General features: G+C 37.5%; 1 protein-coding gene across 1 annotated transcript; it reads right to left on the bottom strand.

The window, feature by feature from the left end:
- Positions 1 to 2,010: 2,010 nt before the first annotated feature.
- Positions 2,011 to 22,109, bottom strand: LOC589304 (xylulose kinase). Its single transcript, XM_030972157.1, has 15 exons — positions 21,871 to 22,109; positions 19,827 to 19,909; positions 18,248 to 18,398; positions 15,095 to 15,181; positions 13,468 to 13,596; positions 12,294 to 12,359; positions 11,739 to 11,811; positions 11,037 to 11,155; positions 10,010 to 10,091; positions 7,661 to 7,817; positions 7,135 to 7,250; positions 6,569 to 6,739; positions 5,977 to 6,123; positions 5,026 to 5,120; positions 2,011 to 4,349 (listed from the first exon to the last, which is right to left on the bottom strand). Exons 1-15 carry the CDS (start codon positions 21,922 to 21,924, stop codon positions 4,293 to 4,295), a joined length of 1,587 nt encoding a protein of 528 aa, XP_030828017.1. The 5' UTR covers positions 21,925 to 22,109; the 3' UTR covers positions 2,011 to 4,292.
- Between the last annotated feature and the right edge of the window lie 1,609 nt (positions 22,110 to 23,718).

The following is a 23,718-nucleotide window of genomic DNA, read 5'->3' as shown; positions in this document are numbered from 1 at the left end:
CGTTAATCCACACACAGACGGGGAGTTGGAAAACGTTCAAGACGCCAGAGCGAGGAAGGGTAGTGTACATTCCCCTTTAAATAACTCATCACAACATCATGCTCAGCTTGATGTCGCCTTTCTTACGTTTGGATAGTATATTGTACCCCTTGCTGTCATCTAATTCAATAACGAATACATATGTTTGAAGGCTGGTAGCTAGTACATTGGTATCTGGTGGTCTAGCCGCTAGCTGGTAGATGGTAGATCGACTGGTATAGCTACTGGTATGATGATGATGGTGGTGGTAACGCTCTGTGTACTGACCTCCAGATATGTGAGAGTCTAATTACTTCAAGCGCTACTCTGCTTGGCTCTCCAATGAGCTACAGGATTCCTAGCATTCTCCGTCGGTTAGAGAGCTGGAGGCGAGAGTTCATATTATACTCCAATTTCTGCTTGAAGCAAAGTTTGTTCATAAGCGCTCCATCCTTCCCCTATTATTCATGTTCTTTTATAAAGGACTGAGCCCAGGTTAATTCATTGAAGATGATTTTTTGTAATTATCTTTTCATTCACGCTATTCTTGGTCTATAACAATACTTCTAAAAACTAAATACTTTTAACCCTTTATGGGCATACTATCTTGAATGAAACTGAAAAGATGTCTTTTTATTTTGCTTTCAAGCATGCGATTCACTTCTTTAGAATCTTCTTTGAAAACTAGCCAATGTTTGTTTCAGTGGTGGGGGGGGGGGGGGGGAGATAGGGCCTAATTAGTTGGGGGTTACTTACAATCAAATGAGATTTAAAAAAAAAAACTCAAGCATTTTGTTAAAGTTGAACTTAAAGTTGAAACAAAACTGATTAAATGGTACCAGCGATATTTGTTGTGAAATAAAGGTGTGACCAAACAAAACTGATTACATGGTACCAGCGATATTTGTTGTGAAATAAAGGTGTGACCAAACAAAACTGATTAAATGGTACCAGCGATATTTGTTGTGAAATAAAGGTGTGACCAAACAAAACTGATTAAATGGTACCAGCGATATTTGTTGTGAAATAAAGGTGTGACCAAACAAATCTGATTACATGGTACCAGCGATATTTGTTGTGAAATAAAGGTGCGACCATTAAACAGATCACGTAACATTCAGAATAAGCCGATTGATCATCTTCACTGCCTGGTTTGTTATTTCCAACCGGTAGATGGCGGTATCCATCAAACAATGGATTTTCCTTTCCATCTATCTAAACCGCAGATAATTTCCAGCTTTCAGCTTCAGGGAGATCAAGAGGAAAAGAAGGATTTAAATGGAGAAGTGAATATGAATGAATAAATGAATCAAATGAGTGCTTTATTAATATTCATTTTGAGTTTAAAGATTCAATTCAGGAAAGAATCAGACTTTGATCAAGAACATAACTTCTGGCAATTGTTCTAATGACAAGCACTGTTTATATGATTATTTTTTTCAAATGATAAAGTACTTCCTGAAGTATTTTGAAAACTAACAATATTTAACGCTTTAAAAAGAGACTATTCAACCTTCATAATGATTTATTTTTCCTAGACCATTTTCAAATACATCTCCAAGGTGACAAAAAAATGAGGCACAGAAAGAACATAACTTCTGGTAATTATTCAAATGACACATACTGTTGTGATATATTTTTTTTCAAATGAGAAAGATACTTTCTGCAGTATTTTGAAAACTAACAATCTCATATGCAAATAAACCCATGCTGCTTTAAAAAAAAAAAAATTCAAGCTTCATAACTGTTTTTTTCCTGGATCTTTTCCAAATACATTTCCAAGGTCCTTCTTGCGCAAATAATTGTATAATGTTTGATAAAATTAAGTATTTATGACAGTTTATCATTTTGTTTTTATATTTGCATTTTTACGATTCCCTGTCAGAAAAATGTTTGTCGTATTTTATATTACTATTACTTATATGAATACAGAAGAAAATCTAATCAAATGAAATCAAGATGAAAAATAATGAGGCAGACAAAACAAAGATAATCAATTATGTATAAAATTTAATACTTTCACATTGGCAGGCTAATTCACATTGCATATTGACATACATCCACAAACTGATATCAAAGCACTTCACTTGTGAATTACTTTTCACACTTTTATATCTTTTATATAACATGGAGATACTGCAATATTTATGTAGACAAAATTGATAAGAATTCATTCTGCAGATTCGGTTAAACCTATTTGTTTCAGAAACATATATAAATGTTGGTGTGGTCCAATATTCTCATCTAATTAGTTAAAATCATACCAAAATCAAAAAAATATTAAATCGATTCTCACCTTCTAAATTCAGCTACTGAGGTTCATAACTAGACAGTACAGGCTGTATTTCATGCTCTTATGGTATTTTCAAGCAATATCTACTGAATCTCTTATCTTGAATATACATTCATGTATATGATACAAAGGAAACATCATCTCTAAATGGACAAATTTCTATTAAGCTATCCCTGTATCCATGTAAGGGCTTGCTTCTGAATTCAAACCTGTCTTTACATTACAACAACATTGCAGACCCTATGTTACAGCAAAATTGATTAAAAAAACAACAACTGCATATCTACATATATCTAGAATATAACAGGTATAAAAATATAGGTGTTTTCAACACTTCCTAGCCATTATTTAAATGAAGTATAAATTCAAAAATAAAACTGATATCTGCAATGTCTTATCATATTCAAGAGCGACAGGTTAATTTTAACACACTGTTTACGATTCTGCTGTTCACTTTAAAGTTACATTCCCCCTGCAATACCAACCAAGCAAATTTTCAATTAATTTGTAAATGTGTCTCAAAGGTTTTTGCAATGCCAACTTTAATATACTCTTTTGAGTTGTATTTGTAATGTTCATCTAATCTGGAAATGCAAAATCTATATAGGAATCTACTTTCCTTTAAAAGAGAGGAAAAAAAGACCCTTTAAGTGATCGACTATATTCTGTATATCTCCCATTATCATCACTGACTTTCGAAATACATCTAAAAATTGTTATCACAACTATGATAGCAAAGGTCAACTTGCATTCATGTGAGAAATGAAGCATATAAATTTAAGGGGGCAAAATTACGCTTTTGCTCACAAACACTACCTGGTCAAAGGCTGGAAGCATAGGTCATCACACCCTATCACTTAGAACCAAAGTAATAACAAATATGGTATAGAGCAGCTCAGTCTACAATGAGAGAATTGTCATAGTTGGCAGCATAGGAACTTGTTGTTTGTCATATTGTGCACCTTTTTCATTGCTTCAAGCCTTCAACATAATTCTCCGTTCACCTTGTTTCGTTATTATTCACTCTGTAGATTCATAAAAAACCTACCATCAAGATAAGATAATACACTGGTCAGCTTTAAATAATGGCCCTGTGTAAAATAGGCAGGATACATTGGATGATCAGTGGAATAACAAGGAGTTATAATAACAAAATAAACCACTCAAAAAAAGTTTGGAAACTCAAGTTTGATGGATCATTTCTCTCTTGTCATGGCATAATTATTGCTTTGATTAGTTTCATTAGAAAATGTTTTTTCTCATTAGATTGATGCCATAGTAGTTATGATTTTCCATTCTTGGAATGAGCAGTGCATCAAAATAATTGGAAGGGTCGAAAGAGGAAAGTTGCAAAATGCACTGGTAAGCACTGGTGTTATTATGTAATTGACTGTGGGGCTATTGTTCCCAACTGGTCATCCCATGAATGCCAAATTCTAAAGAATCTAAAAATGAAATTCATAGACTGTGGTGATATGTCAGGCAAGATTCCCTATTATATTCACACATATAGTGTGACAAAGGTCTCCCTCTAGCAAATTACAAAAGAAAATGTGATATACATGGTTTATTTATGATAATTAGTATACAAATAATACACAGCAGTGAGGGCATTAGGCAAAATAAATGCCTGGTCACGCCCTTAACCAATCATTTGATTAGGATCCACGTCATCATCTTATAACGCACAATATTTTACTTAACAATCAAGCTCAATCCATGCTTTTTCGTCTCTTTATGTAATTTATTATTATTAAGAGTGGATATCAATAATGTATCTTTCTTGAGAATGGAATGTCGGGACACTGTACATGTTTCATACACACTGCATCCTTAAAATAAAACAAAAATCATGACAAAGTGAGACACATTATTGCTTCAGTTTGCAAAGAGTTGGGATGGCTTGGCTTCATAATTCAGAATTACAAATATCCTGTAGCTGTACAATAATTGGTCTCAAGAGATTCTAAGAAGCACCTCTTTACTTAGATATCTTGTCCTCCAGAACTTTGTACCGCTCTAGGAGTGAGTTGTAGACCTGCAAAGAGAGAAGTAAGGAAAGAAAGAAAGGTATGAATAAGGGGGATTGCCATTAAAAAAAAAAATTATTTAAAAAAAGAAGAAGACAAAAAGGTCATCGATATATAAGCTTACATTCTTTGTAAAATGATCATTCAACTCAATTACTTTCACAAGTTAAAAATGTCAAACCTCGATTATAAGAACATTCTAAGGATAGTGGATTGCATATTTTGTACTAGTGATTTCTAGATTGATCTTAATCATAATAATAATAATAATACTCAGTTTTTATATAGCGCTTATTACAATTACTAAGCGCTTCCAAACTTGGAGATTATTACCCCGGCTTTAGCTGTGCTGCCATTACGGCGCTCAAGAATTTCAAAGAATCAATTACTGCCAGGTACCCAGTTACATCACCTGGGTTGATTGTGGCAAATGTACATCAATGTATTGCCAAGGATATTAGTGCCGCAGCAGGTCTCGAACCGCAGACCTTGTGATCGACAGTCCGGCGACTTAACCACTCAACCACGGCAACTCTACTAATCCTTGAAGAAACTTAAATCTACATATCTGCTTGACACATCTAGCATACTCAGTCACTCAAAGATAAAGATATTGATAATAACTAATCTGTAATAAATCAATTCTTTGTAACAAGGTGAATGCATTGATGAAGTGAGACCTACCTGAGCTGCATGAGTATTAGGAGTGGCTGCTTGTTTGTAGTTTGATGCTGTCTTCACAACCTCATGGAAAGAAACTTTGTCACCACCTAGCCAGCCTGAAAAGTTAGAATGAAATCAGACAGGTTTATCTCACTCAACTGTCAATTGACTTATTTCCACCGAACAGTTTTTGTGGTGTACTTTTACATTTAAACTGCATTTACTATGTAACAAATATTGATAGACCCCCTGCTTATTGGGTGTGGATCACAGGGTCCGCGGTAAGAGTCCCAGCACGGCACTAATGTCCTCTGGCAAGACATTAATCTACATTTGCAACTCTCCACCTAGGTGTTAAATGGGTACCCGTAGGAAGAAATTCCTTGAAAGCTGTGAGCACCAAAATCGGTAGCCTAGCAGAGCCTTGGTAATGTTGGAGCGCTTTGAGCACCTTGAAGGGTGGAAATGTGCGCTATATAAATATCCAATATTATAATTATTATTATCATCGTCATCATCTAGTGCCAGGTCTGTTACAGAAATGGAGGGTCATTGCCCTCCATTTCTGTCTCTTATCTGCTATCATTAAAAAGCCGGTATTGCTGATTTCATTTTTGGTTGCCCATTTGTTCAGGCTTTGTAGATACATGCATGTGAGGTGTTGCCTTTCTCTGCGTCTCTGTCCAACAATCTTCCCCGTTAATACGTTTGTTCTTTCTCCCCCCCCCCTTTTCAAGATAATCCTTTTATTTACATGTAACCAACAAATCGCATTTTCCTCTTTTTTAATGTGTTGATGAGTGATGGTTTTACTCTTGCTTTTCTGAACATGTCTTCATTTGTTATCTTTTCTGTCCATAGAGTAAATACAATTAATAGCACTAAATCTATGAATACCTAAACATATGGGTCAATCCATGGAAGTATTCCAACATTACTGCCATAATTCTTTAAGAACAGAGTTATGCTCACCATGTTTAGCTCTGTAGGCACATCCTAGACAGGCCGAGTTGGCTACATCCAGGACATAGACAGGAGCATTGAAGACATCTGATATCACTTGTAAGATGGCTTGATTTGCTGAAGCTCCACCAGTCACCAAAACTCTGGTATCACCACCTAAAATTAAAAAAAAAACATTTAAATATATTTATCATTGTTCTGTCAACAATATTAAAGAAGATAGGAGAGAATGAAGTCTGGTTGATAGTGCATCTTGCTATTGATTGACAGCAGATTGTGGGTTAAACTTGTGGTATTTGAACAGTTGTTTGTAGTGGCCTAGCGTCAGCTACTATGGAATGAGAAAGCAGTTGAGAATAAAGATGGCTAACACCACAACAACATAGACTGGACTTGTCATTGCTATGTCCCATATTTAAGTTACTTCCAAGTTATAAACACTTGGTTACTACAAAACTCCACCTCTGACACATCACTGAAGTCTCTGTTATTATCATTATGATTAATATTAATATATTTTTTTTTACTGAGAATTGAGATGTGAATACCTGAAACTTATGCTATGGTCAAGAACATTCCTCATGCTGAACACCATACTCACCTATATCATAACCAAGCTGTTCTGCATGTAACCGTTTGCCCATCATTTGACCTTCAACAAGTCCTCTGACCTCCGTCACTGGGTCAAAGGTCGCGACAGGTTGGTCATCTGAGTTGAACCGATGAAGACCAACGGCTGAGGGAGTTATCTCTTGCACATGAAAGTAGATACCTACACGGAATAATAACACAATCAAATCAGTATCTATCTATTCATTTATTCAAACAAGCAGTTCAACAATTATCTGTCAGATGCAACTGTTGTATTTTAGAATACCACTACTAAACGATCATGTCAGTCACAACAAATAATGGAAGTTACACAAACTTCTCTAAAATCTAAAAAGTAAGAAAATACAACAACCTTTTAACAGCTATCATCAATCATGAAAAATATGAAAGGATTAAATTAAGTTAGTTTAGTTCAGTTCACTTCCATTATAAATACATCTTATTTATCATAAACCAAACAAATCAAGATTGCATCAAACATTTCTAAAGGCAAGAACTCAAAATGAAGGAAATGTTCTTGTATTTTATATTTTGCTAATTATCTTGTACACTTACCAATATTGCCTCCATTCCCCATGGGGGTACTCAGGAGTTGCTGATTGAAAACATCCCATGAACCATTGCTACTTGCATCTCGAATCTTCTCTCTCGTGAGGGACCCATTCTTGAAGCTGAACAATTGGAGTTTGAAGAAAAAAGAATACAAGAGAGTGAGCAATGAGCATTCATGTTTTCCAGCTCAGTATTCCTACCTATTTGTATAATCATAAAGATTTAAATGCCTAATGTTTCAAAACATTGGTGGTAATCTGATATGTGTATGTGTAGTGGTGGTTATTTTACCTGACAGCTATGAAAACATAAATGCTTGTTAGTAAGCAACCAGAGAACCGACGGCTGTAGGTCCTCTCCGAGAGACCGGGTAATGAGGATTAATGCCTTACCAAAGGGCACTAGTGCATCGCCTTGGTTTTCAAACCCGGGTCACCGGATCACAAAACCACTGCTCTACCAACTGAGCTATCGCATCTCCTTTTAATCTGAAAACAATCATAGGAACAATAAAACAAAGCATACTCACCATAAAAGAGCCATGTAAGCATCATCATCGACAGGATTGACAAAGATATGCCCTTCTAAGGCTGGTCTAGGGGTCGTAAGCCAGAGGAAGAGGGTATCACTGGTACCTAGACTCACGGCTACATCACCTCCTTGAAGACTCATACCAGCTAGGGATGCTAAGGGTTAAAAAACAGTGACATTTGTGAAGCAGTTTGCCATTATGATTAACTTGGCTCCCATGTTTGTTAAAAGACCAAAACAAAAATGACTATCAATTTTCTCTCACTTTAAATACCTGTTTGAAAAATACTGTCACAGTTAAGGCTAAGCATAACAGTTGTCTTTCACTTCCAATTAAAGAAAGCTTTGCTAAAGGCAAAAAGGCAAAATTAAAACCCTACTAAGGCCTCAAACTAAATCTTTATCATGTGGTGCACAGGTATGTAGGGCAACATATGTAGTTACAAAGTCTTATGTGTTCAACATGTTACAATGACAACATAAACAACCATGCATATAGGGTTCAGGGTTCATGAACAGGGCTTTAAAAAGTTTGCAATTTTCAAAACTGCAAATTAGATAAGTGGTACACAGTTAGAAAAGTTTCAGCAGCTCCAAAGCCCATATTCTACAAGAATTTAAATCCAGCACTGAGTCTAAAGTCAAGATAATGAAAACCAAAGTCTAATTTTTCCTTTTGTTGATTACCACTTAGACCCAGAGTCAAATATAGCTGAGTTGATAGAATACAGACCAAAAGGTTTTAATGGTATAAAACCCCAAAACACTTCATGCCATCATGTTGTGCCTCAACAAAATCTTTTAAAGCCTGCAAAATAAAAATCAGACAATGATGCATACCATCCTATAAAGGCTTGAGATATACATGTAGGATGCAAGTATTTACATGAATCATAAATATCAGTCACAGTTCAAAAGGTGGTAAAACCATGGAGCAGGATACAGAAAAAAAATGTTCACTTTTGATTTCCATTTCATCCAGGTAAACATGCAGCTTCATTATGCACAATGTGTGGAAATGTGCCTGAATGAAGGGGGGGGGGGGGCCCTATATATAGGTTCCTACGCATCAAACAAGCAATGTATTTACTAATCATTAAATCCTTCCTCCAATAAATATTTAAAAGACAAACATTGTAAACAGGGTGCTAACATGTTTGTGGTGTAATATATGTAGCATTGGGGGTGCTTAAGCCAGTGGAAATTTGGTGGCCCCTTTTTATAAGCTCTGCTTTCTCCGGGGTCACCAAACCATCATTGCGTTATTCTAAATCTTGATGTAACTTATTTTGATTGTATATATATTTTGATGGTTGAACAATAAATGAAATTGACTTCAATTGACTTCAAAATGGCATGCCACTGACACCCATCACTTACCGTCCCTTTTTATACCCTTTATAGAAAGCCCTGCAAGAGAAGCTAATGATGGAAGGGGTATAAAAGTATAACCCTTCATTACCAACAGGTCAGGTGGTATCTAATGAGGGCGTTGCAAGAAAGTTGCGATTGATTGCAAGTTGCAATTGATTGCAACTCAACTTTCTTGCAACACCCCACTAGTCTCTTAAATTTCTGAGGATTTTGTTAGGATTAAAGTTTTAACAATTAAATTAAGTTAACGGTAGATCTAGCTTTTATTCTCCCCCTCTCTTACTTATGCTTGATTTTAGGGATTTGCAATTGGTTTCAAATTTCTTGCAACGCCCCATTAGAGTGACAAAAACACTTCATCCTGTACCTGTATTTCCAAGAATTGTGCTTAGAGTTGAACCCTAATGCATTATCTTACAGAATCTTTAATAGCTATCTTACAATGGTTATTTATGTTAATCTCATTTGAAAAATCAAACATCACTGATTTTGATAAATCAAACATCACTGATTTTGATAAATCAAGCATCACTGGTTTCAAAATGAATTATCACTTTCCTAAGGAGACCATTGTGTGAACCTTACAGCATTCGGAATGAAAAGAATTGAGAATGGAAAATATTTTTATTTGCATTGTCTATGGAGAGCATATGAAATGTGATGAACAATGCAATGTACATAATTATACAGGAAGACTTCTATGGAATGTAATGAGGCATGGTTGAAAATTTGAAATGAAACAAAGAAGTATATACTGTAGTATCCAAAAATCTATCATCGCTTATCCACTCTTCCACTGTGAACAACGAAACTCTATCTTTAAAAGCAGATTTTGTACATTATTTTGTCTATAGAGTATTCTATATTCTCTCTCTTTGTTGATACAAATAGTCCGATAGATTTCATATGAATCAATGAAATGCACATCCCAACCACTCCCCGGAATAATTCAACAAAGATGCAATTATCTCACCTGGATTGTCTCCAGTAAATGCAATAATGGCACACTCCGGAGAGAATCCATACCGATCTACAAAGTACCCTGAAATTTTGCCCTTCGGACAAAAGCGAAATAAAATACAGTAAAACAAAGATATGTCTTGATAGACTGTATTTAACAGAATATTTATGCACACGATGATTTTGTGAGTCAAACATGCAATGAACTTGGGGGATAATCCTTTACAAGCATCACCATATAAAAGCCAAAATGAGTATGGTAGCATGCACAAGCTCTTTAGATCTCAACCCAATTTGACAGCAATTGAGCATTCTACAGCTAATGCTTCTTCTACATTAAAAAAAATCTCCTCTTGTTTAAACCAAGATAACTATTCAAATCTACAAAACATAGCTCCTTAACAATATTGTATTTAAAATAGGATCCAACAGCTAATTCTATGGTATTTAAACATCGTTTCATTAGTAATATCTTGAAAATGCACCATTTATTATTTTTCTTTACACAATCTTCAAAGTTGTGTTCACTGAATTGCATATAATGTAAAATTATATCTTTGATAACATTTGTTTTAACCTTGTTGCTTTTGTTAAGCACACAAAAGCTGCATTTAGCAGCAAGCAAAAATCATTGATTTTTCTCACATTCCCTAACCCTATGGCTTTTTGGTCACATGGATGAGCAAACCCAGACAGTTTTTTAAGGGTTTTGCCAGAAGTGTTAATGGCAGTCCCAAAAAATTGAAGATTTTTTTTCTTCAAAAATGGTGTTTGGGCTGTGTTTAACAATGGGCATAAAGATAAAAATCTGTTTATTCTTAAAGCCCATCTGCATTAGTGTGGCTAGGGGGGGGGGGGATAAGACCTCCAGGCAAGTTCACTGACAGGTGGTTATCTCATCAAATCAGCTCTCAAATAACATAAGAAAAAGGGGATCATGGGGGACCAACAGGCACCGATTAGGCATTGTTTGTAATATAGAGGGTGCAAGTAGCTAAAAGTAGTGCAGTGGAGCTTTAAATCTTTAGGAATCTACCTACCAGGTTGGTATAGGAAGGTACTGACGGACCAAGTCTCTGGGATAGATCAGGTGCACATGCAGATAAAGCTGTCTCTGACCACTCCTTAGAGTTGATATCAAGTAAGTTCATTCCGGATCCTACACCAAAACAAACATGTTTATTTATAAACAAAACAAAGGTAAATACTGCTATATGAAATGATTGGCTTTCACTAAATGCCATTTAAATTTCTACCCCCAAAAGAAGATTGCTTGCACTATATGCTTCACATTATGATTTTGTATTGCTCTTATATAACACATTATTGTTCCTGAAAAATAGCTTATTACAAATGAAGTTGTCATTAAAGTTCGAGCAGATTTCATTCTAGTTTTGATTGTGAATTTGGCAATGTTTAAGGGCCTAATGAAATGCATCTACATAGGCCTTACATTAGCTTGTCCCAGGATCTTAATGGTTTCCATGACTCAAAATCTGTGACATCAAATAAAACAGAGTCATAAAGTTGTAAGTTCAGCTCAAGACCTTTAGCTAATCTATCAAATGGACTCATTTATAGTCAAAAGTAATCCACACATATTGCTTTAATCGGATACATATATATTTACTTCATGTGTTCAAAGGGATGATGAGTTGGCTGAAGATAGCTCTATACTTGTGTAATTTTGAATCATACTTTTGTCTTTAATCATTGCCATCTTGCTCCGATTATCTACCTACCATCACTATGATCGATAGCAGCATAGTCGCCCAGGAGTACGGATGCAACAAAACTGCTCACTAAAGATATATGCTGTAGCATGGATCAAATCAAGGAAGACTCTATTCATTGTGGTATCCAAATTTATGCTGGCATTGAAAATCTGATTTCTTTGAGAATGAGCAAGAAATAAAGTTCAAATAATTTTAGTTCTGTACCGTTTAAACAAATATACCTTCATAAGTTGTAAGTAAAGATTTCCTTCATTTCTATGTGTATATTGTCTTATTTTTTAATAGCCTTCTGTTCATTCTTATGGTTTACTCTGGTGATTGCAAGATAAAAAGCTTCAGCTTCAGATAACTATTAATGGTTACACAAGAAAAACAATTTTCTGAAATATTTGTAAAAAACCCTACTTTTCATGGAAAGCTGTAAATCACACAAATACATCTATCACAAGTTTGATGGGGATTATGAAAAAGTTCTAACATTAAAATAAGTTCTGAATGAAAATAGACAGCAATACACCAATGCTATAAACTGAAATCTACATATTTCCAGGTTCAACCTACCTCTGTGTCTTGGTAAAAATCCGGATGATTCTGGTAGACCTTAGCTATCTGGTTTCCTGTAAATCTCTGCCATGACAACATAAACAACAATAATACATTCTGAATTATTCTATTTGAAAGAAAAACAAATATGTTCATCTCCATACTTCTATGTATAATCTAAGACAACTTCATAAGAAATGTAAATCTCAGAGAGCAAAGTATACTTCACAACTCAAAGTACCCTACTGTAACAATCAATCATATCATAGAGGTGTCAGAGTCGAGTGGTTTAAGCACTTGACTTTAAATCTAAAGGTTGTGGTTTCGATCCCCGACACGGCACTTATGTCCTTTGGCAAGGCATTTATTTGCCACTCCATACCCAGGAGAGAAATAGGGACCTGGTAGGATGACAAAAGCCTTTGTGTTAGTAATTGCCATATGCCCTCAAGGTGACCATATGGTAGGAACACTCTCCAGGGAGTGGAGATGGTGCACATTGTGTGTGAATAAATCCTGTGACCGTGGTAATAATATCTGTAAAGTGCTTAGAGACTGTATTTCGTATTATATTCCACATACTAAGAATCTTGCTCTACGATTGGTCAAAAGTAAATCACGTGATGAAAGATAGTTCTCCCATTATTGATGGGAGAAGCAAAAAGTTTGTTACACTGTGTAGATAGTACTACTATCTACACAGTGCAACACACTTTCACTGAAGATAGAGGTACTATCTACACAGGGCAACGCACTTTCACTGAAGATTATCCAAAAGTGCACTAAAACAGGTGTATTTAAGCGCGCATTATCAATGAGCGCAATTAAAACAAACACATGCGCGCACCGTACACTCAAGGGGTTGCGTTAAACTGTTTAACTTTTTTGGTGTGAATTTGGGCATGGTGTCTTTTATGTAGATGCATACACGTCCTTTTCTTTTTGTAGTTGAATTGTTTAAGATGTGGAATATAAAGCAAATGATCACTTTTTGGTTTCAGGCGATGGCAAACTATCACTTCCTCGTCGATCAGAATGTATACGCTATCTTTCCTCAGCTTTGCTTCGGAAAGATAGCTACATCTAGATCGCCTCGGAAGTGATAGTTTGTCCCATCACCTTCACCAACGGTAGTTATTTGCTTACTAAGCGCTATATAAATCCAGATTATTATTTCAGCTAGATATTTTACCTCATATGATCTAGATCCAGTGATATTGGCAACATTCTGAGGGCCACCTAGTTTATCTTCAAGGTTTTTACACTGTGCGGTGGTACTGGAGTCCATCCAGATTGGAGAATCTTTTACAGCAAATGAATCCTGAGGACAAAACAAACATTTATGAACAACTGATCAGAATCGTAAGCATCAAAGTACAACGCTGCACAATCAAAATGTAATAGATTTACATGGTTCAAATGCCAGGGATACAAATTAGAATTGATCAGAGGGCCTGAAAATCACCCAGAATGAGCTATTTTGTACACAAAAAAGCCTAAACTAAAAATAACTAGCCAGGGCCTGAATTCAGGCTATAGCTAGCCTCTTGTCGATGCCCTCGCGCTGTTGGAGTCTCTAAATTCTGACTCGCTTCGCTCGTCAGAGAAACCGAGGCGCTTGCGCGGAGGGCCTCTTGACAAGTGATCTGGATTTCTTATGTTTTACTTTGTTTGGCGAATATTCCGACCCAGCAGAGTTCGGTGAAAGTCATCCAATCAGAGAGAGCTACTATGACGTAATATCTACCGCTCTGTGCGAATTCCCTCCGTGAGAGCGAGACTGGCCGCCTAGTTGTAGTCTGCAAGCACAAACCCTGGTCAGTCGTAAAAGAGAGTGTGCACTATAAGACTACCATATGCCACGTACTATAGCTGCTCCTGACCTATATTGGTACAACCAGCAGGTACCAGCAGATAGCTGGGCTAGGCTTCTCTCAAGGCACAATGATTTTTTGATAAAGTGTCAAATTAGGGTCTGTGCTTGCAGACTAGCCTAGTTGGGCAATCCCGAACACACACGTACACACACACAATCGCTGCGGTCTAGACATGCATAATTCAGTAAGAAATCGGGTCTCATGAATATATAATTGAGATCACTTGTCAAGAGGCCCTCCGCGCAAGCGCCTCTGTTTCTCTGACGAGCAAAGCGAGTCAGAATTTAGAGACTCCAACAGCGCGAGGGCATCGACAAGAGGCTAGGCTATAGCCTGAAAACTGGCATTCTTGAAATGTGAAAAATTCCATATAAAAGTGACTGTAAGAGAGCGCAGAAATAAATGTTAATTCGCAAATCAAAATTAGAAGCACCAGAGCCACATGAATTCTTCTCCTCAAGCAACAATTTCATTTTGATATCAATAATGATCAAGCACTACTTCTACTTGTTGAGTATTAAGTGTTCTTCGTTCCTCTTAGGCTTGGTTAGTAGTGTAAGAAATGCATGTGTGTAATGACTGAATCAATTCCTAGGGGTGTTTCACAAAGATCATAAGTCGAACTTAACTCTAAGTTGGACTCAAAAATTATGGAGAGCCATTTGTAGCCTTTAAAAAAATTATATCAAAAAGCGAAAATTGAAGTATTTAAAGACTTGTATCAATTCCACATCAAGAACATGAAACCTCCTTGATAATAGAAAATATGAATGATTTGAATCAACATTTATGCCTTTTAAAATAACTTGTACAAAATATTTTCATAGATGCTAATGGCTTTCCATAATTGTTAAGTCCAACTTGGGATCTTTGTGAAACAACCCCCAGTTCTATCAGGAGGATTGTTTTTCTTATACAATGATCATACCAGATTGCTCATACCTGCAGTTGTTCCTGTAAGAGTTTATCCGATTGAAGTTTGTTCAACACAGCCTGTGATCCATGCTTCCAGAATACACTCCCATGTTGCTATCAAAACAAATGAAAAGACAAACAAGTAACATGAATGCATTGTCTTCTCTCTAATATAGAGATGCAGAGCTTACAACCTTATACAAGATACAACATCTGATATATAAAATTGATTATGCTAGCTAGCATTACGAATAAAACTTTGCAATCAATCTAGGACAAAATTGAACACTAGAGTTTCAGGAATACATTTGGGGGACATGGCCTTTCCAGCCTTGCAGCCAACCTGGATAGAAACCAAGGTTTGGCTTGCCTACTCTTTGATAAGACACTATCAATGAAATACCTATATACATACACTACATTTGCTTTCTAAGCAGTCAGGTAAAAGCAACAGCAAATACTTTGTAAGACTTATTGCTTTGTACTGTAGCGGCTCTTACACTCGCCCTACTTACATTCGCCCTACTTTCACCATACATTCATGTCTCCTGTATTTTTCCATCACGGTACTTATTTATATGCATTATTCGGACCACGTGTGTTTTCCTTCCAATCGCGCATCGTGGTTCCGCACTGTTCACCCCGCGTATTTTCAACTCCACGAGGTTTTTCTCCACTCCCGCTTTCACCTTGGTCGAGTCAAGACGTCTCCGCAATTTCCTCTCCAGGCTCTATTCTTCTGTGCCTTTCGTCTTTTCTACGGCGCGTCAACTCTTTCTCTGCCATGTTCATCGGGCTGCAGTCTCCCAGTGGAACGTTATAGTCAGGACCGACATGGCGACTGACTCTCCGCTGGGAGCTGCCAGTTTCTTCGTTCCGGTAGCTCTTTCCACTCACGAGCTCATCATTTCACCGCAGCTCATCTAAACATTTCTTCATCAAAGTCCGGCGCATCAAACGAGCAACTATTACTACTCAGCACCAGTGCCGGCTTTGCATGTCTACATTTCTACTTGCCTCCGACATCAAGCGATTCACTGCTTCGTCGTCGAGCGCCACATCTCTTCTCTTCTCTTCTCTTCTCGCCTGAGAGCTTCAACCACATCTTTATCACGAGCGTCAGCGTCGAGATCCTTCACCGCTCTTCAGCCACGAATACGAAGCTGCATCTCCGCCTTCAAGCCTCCGCACATCATCGCGTGAGCCCCTTCCTTCGTTCTGAACTCTCTTCATCTTCATTGGACTTTCGACGCCCTTTCTATTCTGTCGTAAGCTTTCATTCATTATGTACATCACATTTATTCATGTTCATTCTCATCCTTAATCATAATGTAACTACGTGCAATATTCACATTTTCAAGTCTGCTATATTTGCTTGACTGCACTTTGCAAGTGCATTGTCAGCTTTGTTTCAGTACCCAATAAATTAACGAAAAGGGAATACTTTCTTTCATGTATTTTATTGTCAGTGCAACCTTGCTTCCTCGTAGCTAAAATAAAAATAAGAGTTATGTTGTGTGACGAGTGAACACGCTTTCAAATATCCATTCACAATACCTCACACTCATATCTCTAAAGTGGTGACCCCTCGTTTACTTTGAAGCTTGGTTGTACGAATTTATTATTCCCAGACTTTTTGGACTTAGCAATGTTTTATAAAATGTATTCATTCTGGATTATGTATCGAATGTTTTTTATGCTCTTGCATTTATACACGTTTATTCGATGCATACCATGTCATTCATTACTGTCTATTTATGGCACCTAAACAGCCGTTCGCATACCATGCTTGTTGTATTACATTCTTTCAACATGCCATGCTTGTACATTTCTTAGGCTGCTGTAATTTACTGCATACACTCTATTATACAATACATGCACTTTTACATTTTTATCAGCCATTGATTCTTGTGACATTTTGTACTTTGCTCATTTATATATTATCGCCTTTCATCTGTGTATTGCATACACAGCTTCAATTCTGGCAGGGGAGTAATGTAGCGGCTCTTACACTCGCCCTACTTACATTCGCCCTACTTTCACCATACATTCATGTCTCCTGTATTTTTCCATCACGGTACTTATTTATATGCATTATTCGGACCACGTGTGTTTTTCCTTCCAATCGCGCATCGTGGTTCCGCACTGTTCACCCCGCGTATTTTCAACTCCACGAGGTTTTTCTCCACTCCCGCTTTCACCTTGGTCGAGTCAAGACGTCTCCGCAATTTCCTCTCCAGGCTCTATTCTTCTGTGCCTTTCGTCTTTTCTACGGCGCGTCAACTCTTTCTCTGCCATGTTCATCGGGCTGCAGTCTCCCAGTGGAACGTTATAGTCAGGACCGACATGGCGACTGACTCTCCGCTGGGAGCTGCCAGTTTCTTCGTTCCGGTAGCTCTTTCCACTCACGAGCTCATCATTTCACCGCAGCTCATCTAAACATTTCTTCATCAAAGTCCGGCGCATCAAACGAGCAACTATTACTACTCAGCACCAGTGCCGGCTTTGCATGTCTACATTTCTACTTGCCTCCGACATCAAGCGATTCACTGCTTCGTCGTCGAGCGCCACATCTCTTCTCTTCTCTTCTCTTCTCGCCTGAGAGCTTCAACCACATCTTTATCACGAGCGTCAGCGTCGAGATCCTTCACCGCTCTTCAGCCACGAATACGAAGCTGCATCTCCGCCTTCAAGCCTCCGCACATCATCGCGTGAGCCCCTTCCTTCGTTCTGAACTCTCTTCATCTTCATTGGACTTTCGACGCCCTTTCTATTCTGTCGTAAGCTTTCATTCATTATGTACATCACATTTATTCATGTTCATTCTCATCCTTAATCATAATGTAACTACGTGCAATATTCACATTTTCAAGTCTGCTATATTTGCTTGACTGCACTTTGCAAGTGCATTGTCAGCTTTGTTTCAGTACCCAATAAATTAACGAAAAGGGAATACTTTCTTTCATGTATTTTATTGTCAGTGCAACCTTGCTTCCTCGTAGCTAAAATAAAAATAAGAGTTATGTTGTGTGACGAGTGAACACGCTTTCAAATATCCATTCACAATACCTCACACTCATATCTCTAAAGTACTTATATGCATCTTTGTTTTACAATGTTTTTGTTCTCAAGACCAGCTAATGAAGTAAAGTTTCGTTCATAGTAGATTCTTAGACTCACTTGTCCTGTCCCTGACAATGCAGCTACTTTGCTGAAGTCCAGCTTCTTTGTCTTCAGTCTGTCCAGGAGAAGGTCCATTGCTTTGACCCACATGATGGTAGGGGAGGTCACGGTCAGCTGGTCATCATGGATATGGACTCCGCCCTCTGTTCTGTAGTATTTGAAACCAAACATATTAACATAACACCTAATCATGGAAAATTTGCCTGTTGGGACTAGTTGGCCATTTCTTTGAAAATGAAAAGATTTGATTGACAATATCATTCATCTCCTAGCATATATCTACAATATTCTTTTGAAATCAATGAAGATAGGAAATTAGTAAGACACTTAGTTTCTAAATATCCTTCAAAAGGGCCTTAGATATTCAAAACTAGCTTCTGCTTCATAACAAATCAACTGATGTATGAATGATTGAGCACTTCAGTGAGATACCATTAGTGTAGTTCAAAGTATGCATTCAATCCATTGAATTACCTGAAGTAAACGCATCAAAACTTAAATTTCCATGAAATTATTTGTTCTTCTTCTGCAGAACATTAAGAGGCAATATCCAGAATGTTTTAATTTTATTAAGAATCAGTAAATATTCAATCAAAATTTTACAAATAAGAGTTGATCACGGCATCTGGGGCCAGTTTCTCGAAACCGTCACAAGTCTAAGTTTGAGGACATCACATAGAAACATGTGTTAAGTCTATAACACATGATTCTATGGGATGTCCAAGAAGTTAGATCTATGACGGTTTCGAGAAACGTATCCTGGTGACTTCTGGTCACTGAATGCAGATTCAGCAGAGATGTGTCACTTCATGATTCATCATTCATTTAGGAAGATGTTTGGGGCCATGCAAGGTACATAGTCTGTGAGGCTAGCTTTTTCTACAATGCACTGGCACTATGTGTACTTAAAGCTCCACTGCACTAGTTTAGCCAGGGGGGATTAGACCTCCCTGCATGGTCACTGACAGGTGGTTATCTTATCAAATAAGCTCTCAATTAACATAAGAAAAAGGGGATCATAGGATACCAAGGGTCACCAAGTAGACATTGTTTGCTACAGTATACAGAGGGAGCAAGTAGCTTTAAAGTTTTTTTAGTTTGCCTTTAAGTTATTTGTCATTATCTGAAAATCCAGCAGGTCAAGCTTTCAAAGCTTAACCTTCGTGATACTTGGAACTCTGCAGTCTTTAGAGGATATTTTGTTGCTCCTCTCACACACACCTACCATGCCTAGCCTGCTCTTCATAAAACCTGCTCATGGCAGAATGATGGAAAAAATTCAATAAAGTATACCCATACGTTGTGTGTCCGGACAGGTTGTGTATCTGGACAGTTGAATTAAGAAAAAAAAAATAGGAAGTTTGCCGCCAAAATTTCAAAAATATTTTACGACTTCTGATGGACAATATTATAAAAGACAAATAATTATGATGATTAGTGCTAACCGATGCATAATTTTCTATGAATACTGTCACTGAGACAAAGGTGACAGCTTTATTTTTGTTAAATGCTGGACACACAACTCCCCATCCCACTTCAATAAAAAGGGTCAAACAGCATGATGATTAATACCTACCTGAATTCTGGCAAATCTTGATCAAAGTTAACACTGGTTTCCACGACAACCTGAAGTGCATCATTGACTGCTATAGCTTTAGCCTTGAGGGTACACAAATAAAAAAGATTTTAAATGAGTGATCAAAAAGAAATGCAGGGATTGTCACTGACAGGCCCATATTTTGTTTTTACATAGAGTTCATGAATATAGACTGTAAAAACTTTAATCTTGACCCCCTCCCTAAGAAGTATATGTCCAGTATGAATTGAAACCATGCCATGCAAGACATATGATAATTAAAGTTCAAGGATAAAAATTATCCATGAACATTAGGCCTGCGCAAACTGGACACAATTTCCTGTAAATGATTTGACAAAATATTTGTCTGATTGGAGGATTAAAAAAAAAATGTAGGAAAGGGATTCGGTGAAGCCAGACGTCATCTTAGCAGAACATATCCCCAAAAGAAGGCAGCTTATCTTTTCTATTTTTCTCTCTGTAAGAACTTGCACCTGTGCACTGAACTTATACATTGTCATTGATACCATCATACCACACCATTTTTGCACTTAACCCTAATAAGGCCGGGCTATTTGAGGTCTTAGTATGGCCGGGGGGGGGGGCCATTATGGCCCCCCCTTAAGATCTCGGCCGCAAAGCGACCGATCGCCGCGAAAATTTGCACGTATGTCAAATGAAGTGTATAGAATAATATGATAATTTCAATTTTTTGAAAAATTCACTCATTTGCATAAATATGGTAATTTATGCAAATAAAGTTATAAAACTCACATTTTTACCCATAAATCATATATTATTCATAATTAGGCATTCTTTTTCACTACATATATTCATTATACCATTCTGAATAATTATACAACAAAAAAATTTGGAAGAGCCAGCTTATTCCTTATGTTATCCCTTGTTTTGATAATTTCTTATGTATTTCACTGTTTTTTTAACTTATGTATTTCATTGTTTTTGTTGTTTTATTTCATTTCTTACTACAATTCAACTATTTTGACACCCAAGACAACCACCTAAACTTTAAACAAGACCCAATAACCCATGTTTGATCTGTTTTTAGGAAAAATTACTTTTCCATATGTTTTGTACACAAATCATGAAAATGAGCGATTTTCGGGGTGACATGCAAAGACAAAAGGTCACGTGACCTTGTAACCGTAGGTCCGATTTTCAAAAAAATTCTTTTAAAAGTTGCGAAAGAAAAAAGTCAGCGAGTGGCGGGGCGCCATCCATATGCGTTCTTGAGCAATCAGAAAAATCGTGGAGGGGGGGGGGGGCAATAATGGCCCCCCCCCCGGCCTTATTAGGGTTTTGGCACTTCTTTCAGTTCTTGCAACTACTCGTCTCACCCACTCCAGCAAAGCATAGAGTCAATGCTAATGCGTATTGACGGCCTCTAGCGCTGTATACTTAATTGCACACTAAGTATGCACACAATAAATCTGAAGTGGCTGATCGGCAAGTTTGACCAAAGATAATATCCTCCTTGGATTGACAGTACTTAGACTCACTCCAGCAAAGCTAGAGAGTCAATGCTAATGCGTATTGACCTCTAGCACTGCACTATGTGCTAATAGGCAGCATTTGAATACATGAATAGTCAAAACACTCACAACACACAAATGCACACAATCATGCTGATGCAGCTGATCGGCAAGTTTGACAGTAGCTCACAATTTGAATTTTAAAATTATTCTTTCTAACAATATCATCGGAAAGTTAAAAAAATACTATTTTACTGCTATTTAGGTGTCATCAATCGTCACTAAAATACCGATTTAGAGTGAAATCAGTTGAGTTTTGTACAGTGGTGGTGTTTGAAATGTTGAGAATCAATAGCACATGTTTTAATACACAGCCAGAATAGTAATGCAGCTTTGTATGTCAGTATGTGTGCTTAGACTCACGGCAATGCAGACAAACATTGCTCGCCAGAATATAGACTATAGACCCTACTGCACATTATTTTGTTTCTCTCTTTTGTTATTCACACTGTTTCCACTCCACACCATTCATATACTAAGCACGAACTTACTGTTTGTGTGCTGAAATCAAAGCCAAGAAACAATTTGGTCTCTGAAGTCGCCATTTTTCAAAGACAGTCCACAACAACAATGCCAATGCACGGTTTGCTCGCGTGTTACATGTATATATGCACGCTCTCATTCCCCAGGCCAGCGCCTCACCCTCGAGGCTAGCTCGAGCTGCGCTGGAGCGGAGGTCGAGGGCCTCAGCTCAGATCAGCTGTGCATGGAGGTGCCGCCCACCGACCCCCATGAGCTGAGGCAAATGAGTCAACTTGCTCAAAAGCTCGACGATGTACTTTGTCGCCAGCTACTGTTGAAAATTGTTTTTTGTTCCCCTTTCTTTTTTGAGTGGGGGGGGGGGGGGGGGGGGGGGGGGGGGGGGGGGGGGCGGTGAGTTTAATTATTATTCTAAATGCTAGGTATATTTTATTTCCACGAGGAGTAATTTGAATTCAATATTATTCCATTCCAATTAATTATATTATAATTTATCGTATCAACTATTGCAACCTCTGACATTTTTACATCAGATATTTCTACTTGGCACCGAATCGGTATGATAGTGCCCATCGAACTCTAGACTACGTAGTGTAGTGCCGGACAACTTTCCCATTTGTTCCAACATAGTCAAATGTCATTCCTTTTCAATGATATGTATGACTCGATCGGAATGATTTGTCTTTTTAGAGGACCTGTTATAATATACTTTATTTTGATATTGACTTAGGGGTGAAGACACTTAGGAAAAGAAAAACAAGAAGAAAACAATTTGCGATACTAAGTGTTTGTACACGATACGGCCTAAATGGGAAAGTTATCCGTCACCACGTCAAAATCAATTGAAAAAAAGAAGTCGATTTTAGATTCACAAAGCTGTAGTGATCTATCGTTAATCATTCACAACTTCCCAATTATTCGCCGAATTATTTCAAAAATTCGCCATCCTGTATTTCTGACCTTTTCTGCTTTCATTCAACTGGAATTATTACATGGGTTAATTGGATTGCCCTTCAATGTCAACAAAATGATTTTGAAGAAGGAGAAGAAGCCCGTGAAGAAGACGAAAATGAGGAGGAGGATGAGGAAAATAAGAAGAGGCCAATCACCCCAATATTTCACCTTAGTACAGTTTTCGACATGGAGAGGGCCAGAGATAATTATATGGAGATAAAGAATGAGAAAAAAAACCTTTGAAAGCGGGAGGAGAAAAAGAAAGAGACGGGGAGAGAGAGAGAGAGAGAGAGAGAGAGGGTGGGGGGGGGGGGGGGGGGTAAAGGACAGGGGGGATTAGATGGCGGTGACTGTGTAATTATGTTAGTACTGAGTTGTAAATCGTCTTTTATAATCCGCCAATAAAATTGAAGCAGTTTAGCTGGAATTCTTGAAAGACCAACAGATAAAATAAGAAATACAATTGATCCTTTTCCGATAAGCTAAAAATCCTAGAACAAAAGGAAGCGTCGGCCATAAGATGCGATAGATCTTTCAAGCCTTTTGTCCTTTTGAGATCGTAATACACCGGCAATGACCACTATGCATGTTGTCAAATCAATTCATAGAAAAACTTTGTTTTGATCACGTGACGTACATAAACAACGCCCACCCTGCTAGTAGTCTAGGTTTGCAGAATACATTCTTCGTTTTAAAGAGTTATCTTGAGCAACTGCACAGAACAAGTTATGATGGATATACATTTGTGTTATGTACTTCCGTACTTCCATTCGTCCGCTAATTAAGGTTTCGAAAGTTCAAGATCTTAAGAAAACGATCACGTCTCTATAGCAAGGATGAGTAAAATGATGTATGGATACCAGACTACACACCACTGGCACGCGCGCTAATCACGGCACTCTCTA

This window comes from Strongylocentrotus purpuratus, unplaced genomic scaffold (genome assembly GCF_000002235.5).
Source record: "Strongylocentrotus purpuratus isolate Spur 01 unplaced genomic scaffold, Spur_5.0 spur5_scaffold_6, whole genome shotgun sequence".
Taxonomy (NCBI): domain Eukaryota; kingdom Metazoa; phylum Echinodermata; class Echinoidea; order Camarodonta; family Strongylocentrotidae; genus Strongylocentrotus; species Strongylocentrotus purpuratus.
This window is presented reverse-complemented; position numbering and strand designations above follow the sequence as displayed.

Coding starts and splice junctions, on each gene's coding strand:
- LOC589304 (XM_030972157.1), bottom strand. CDS start 21,924: ATGGCGACTTCAGAGACCAAATTGTTTCTTGGCTTTGATTTCAGCACA. Junction 10,092..11,036: donor TACCTTCCTATACCAACCTG/GTAGGTAGATTC, acceptor TTTTGTCCGAAG/GGCAAAATTTCAGGGTACTT. Junction 4,350..5,025: donor CTAATACTCATGCAGCTCAG/GTAGGTCTCACT, acceptor CTCTCTTTGCAG/GTCTACAACTCACTCCTAGA.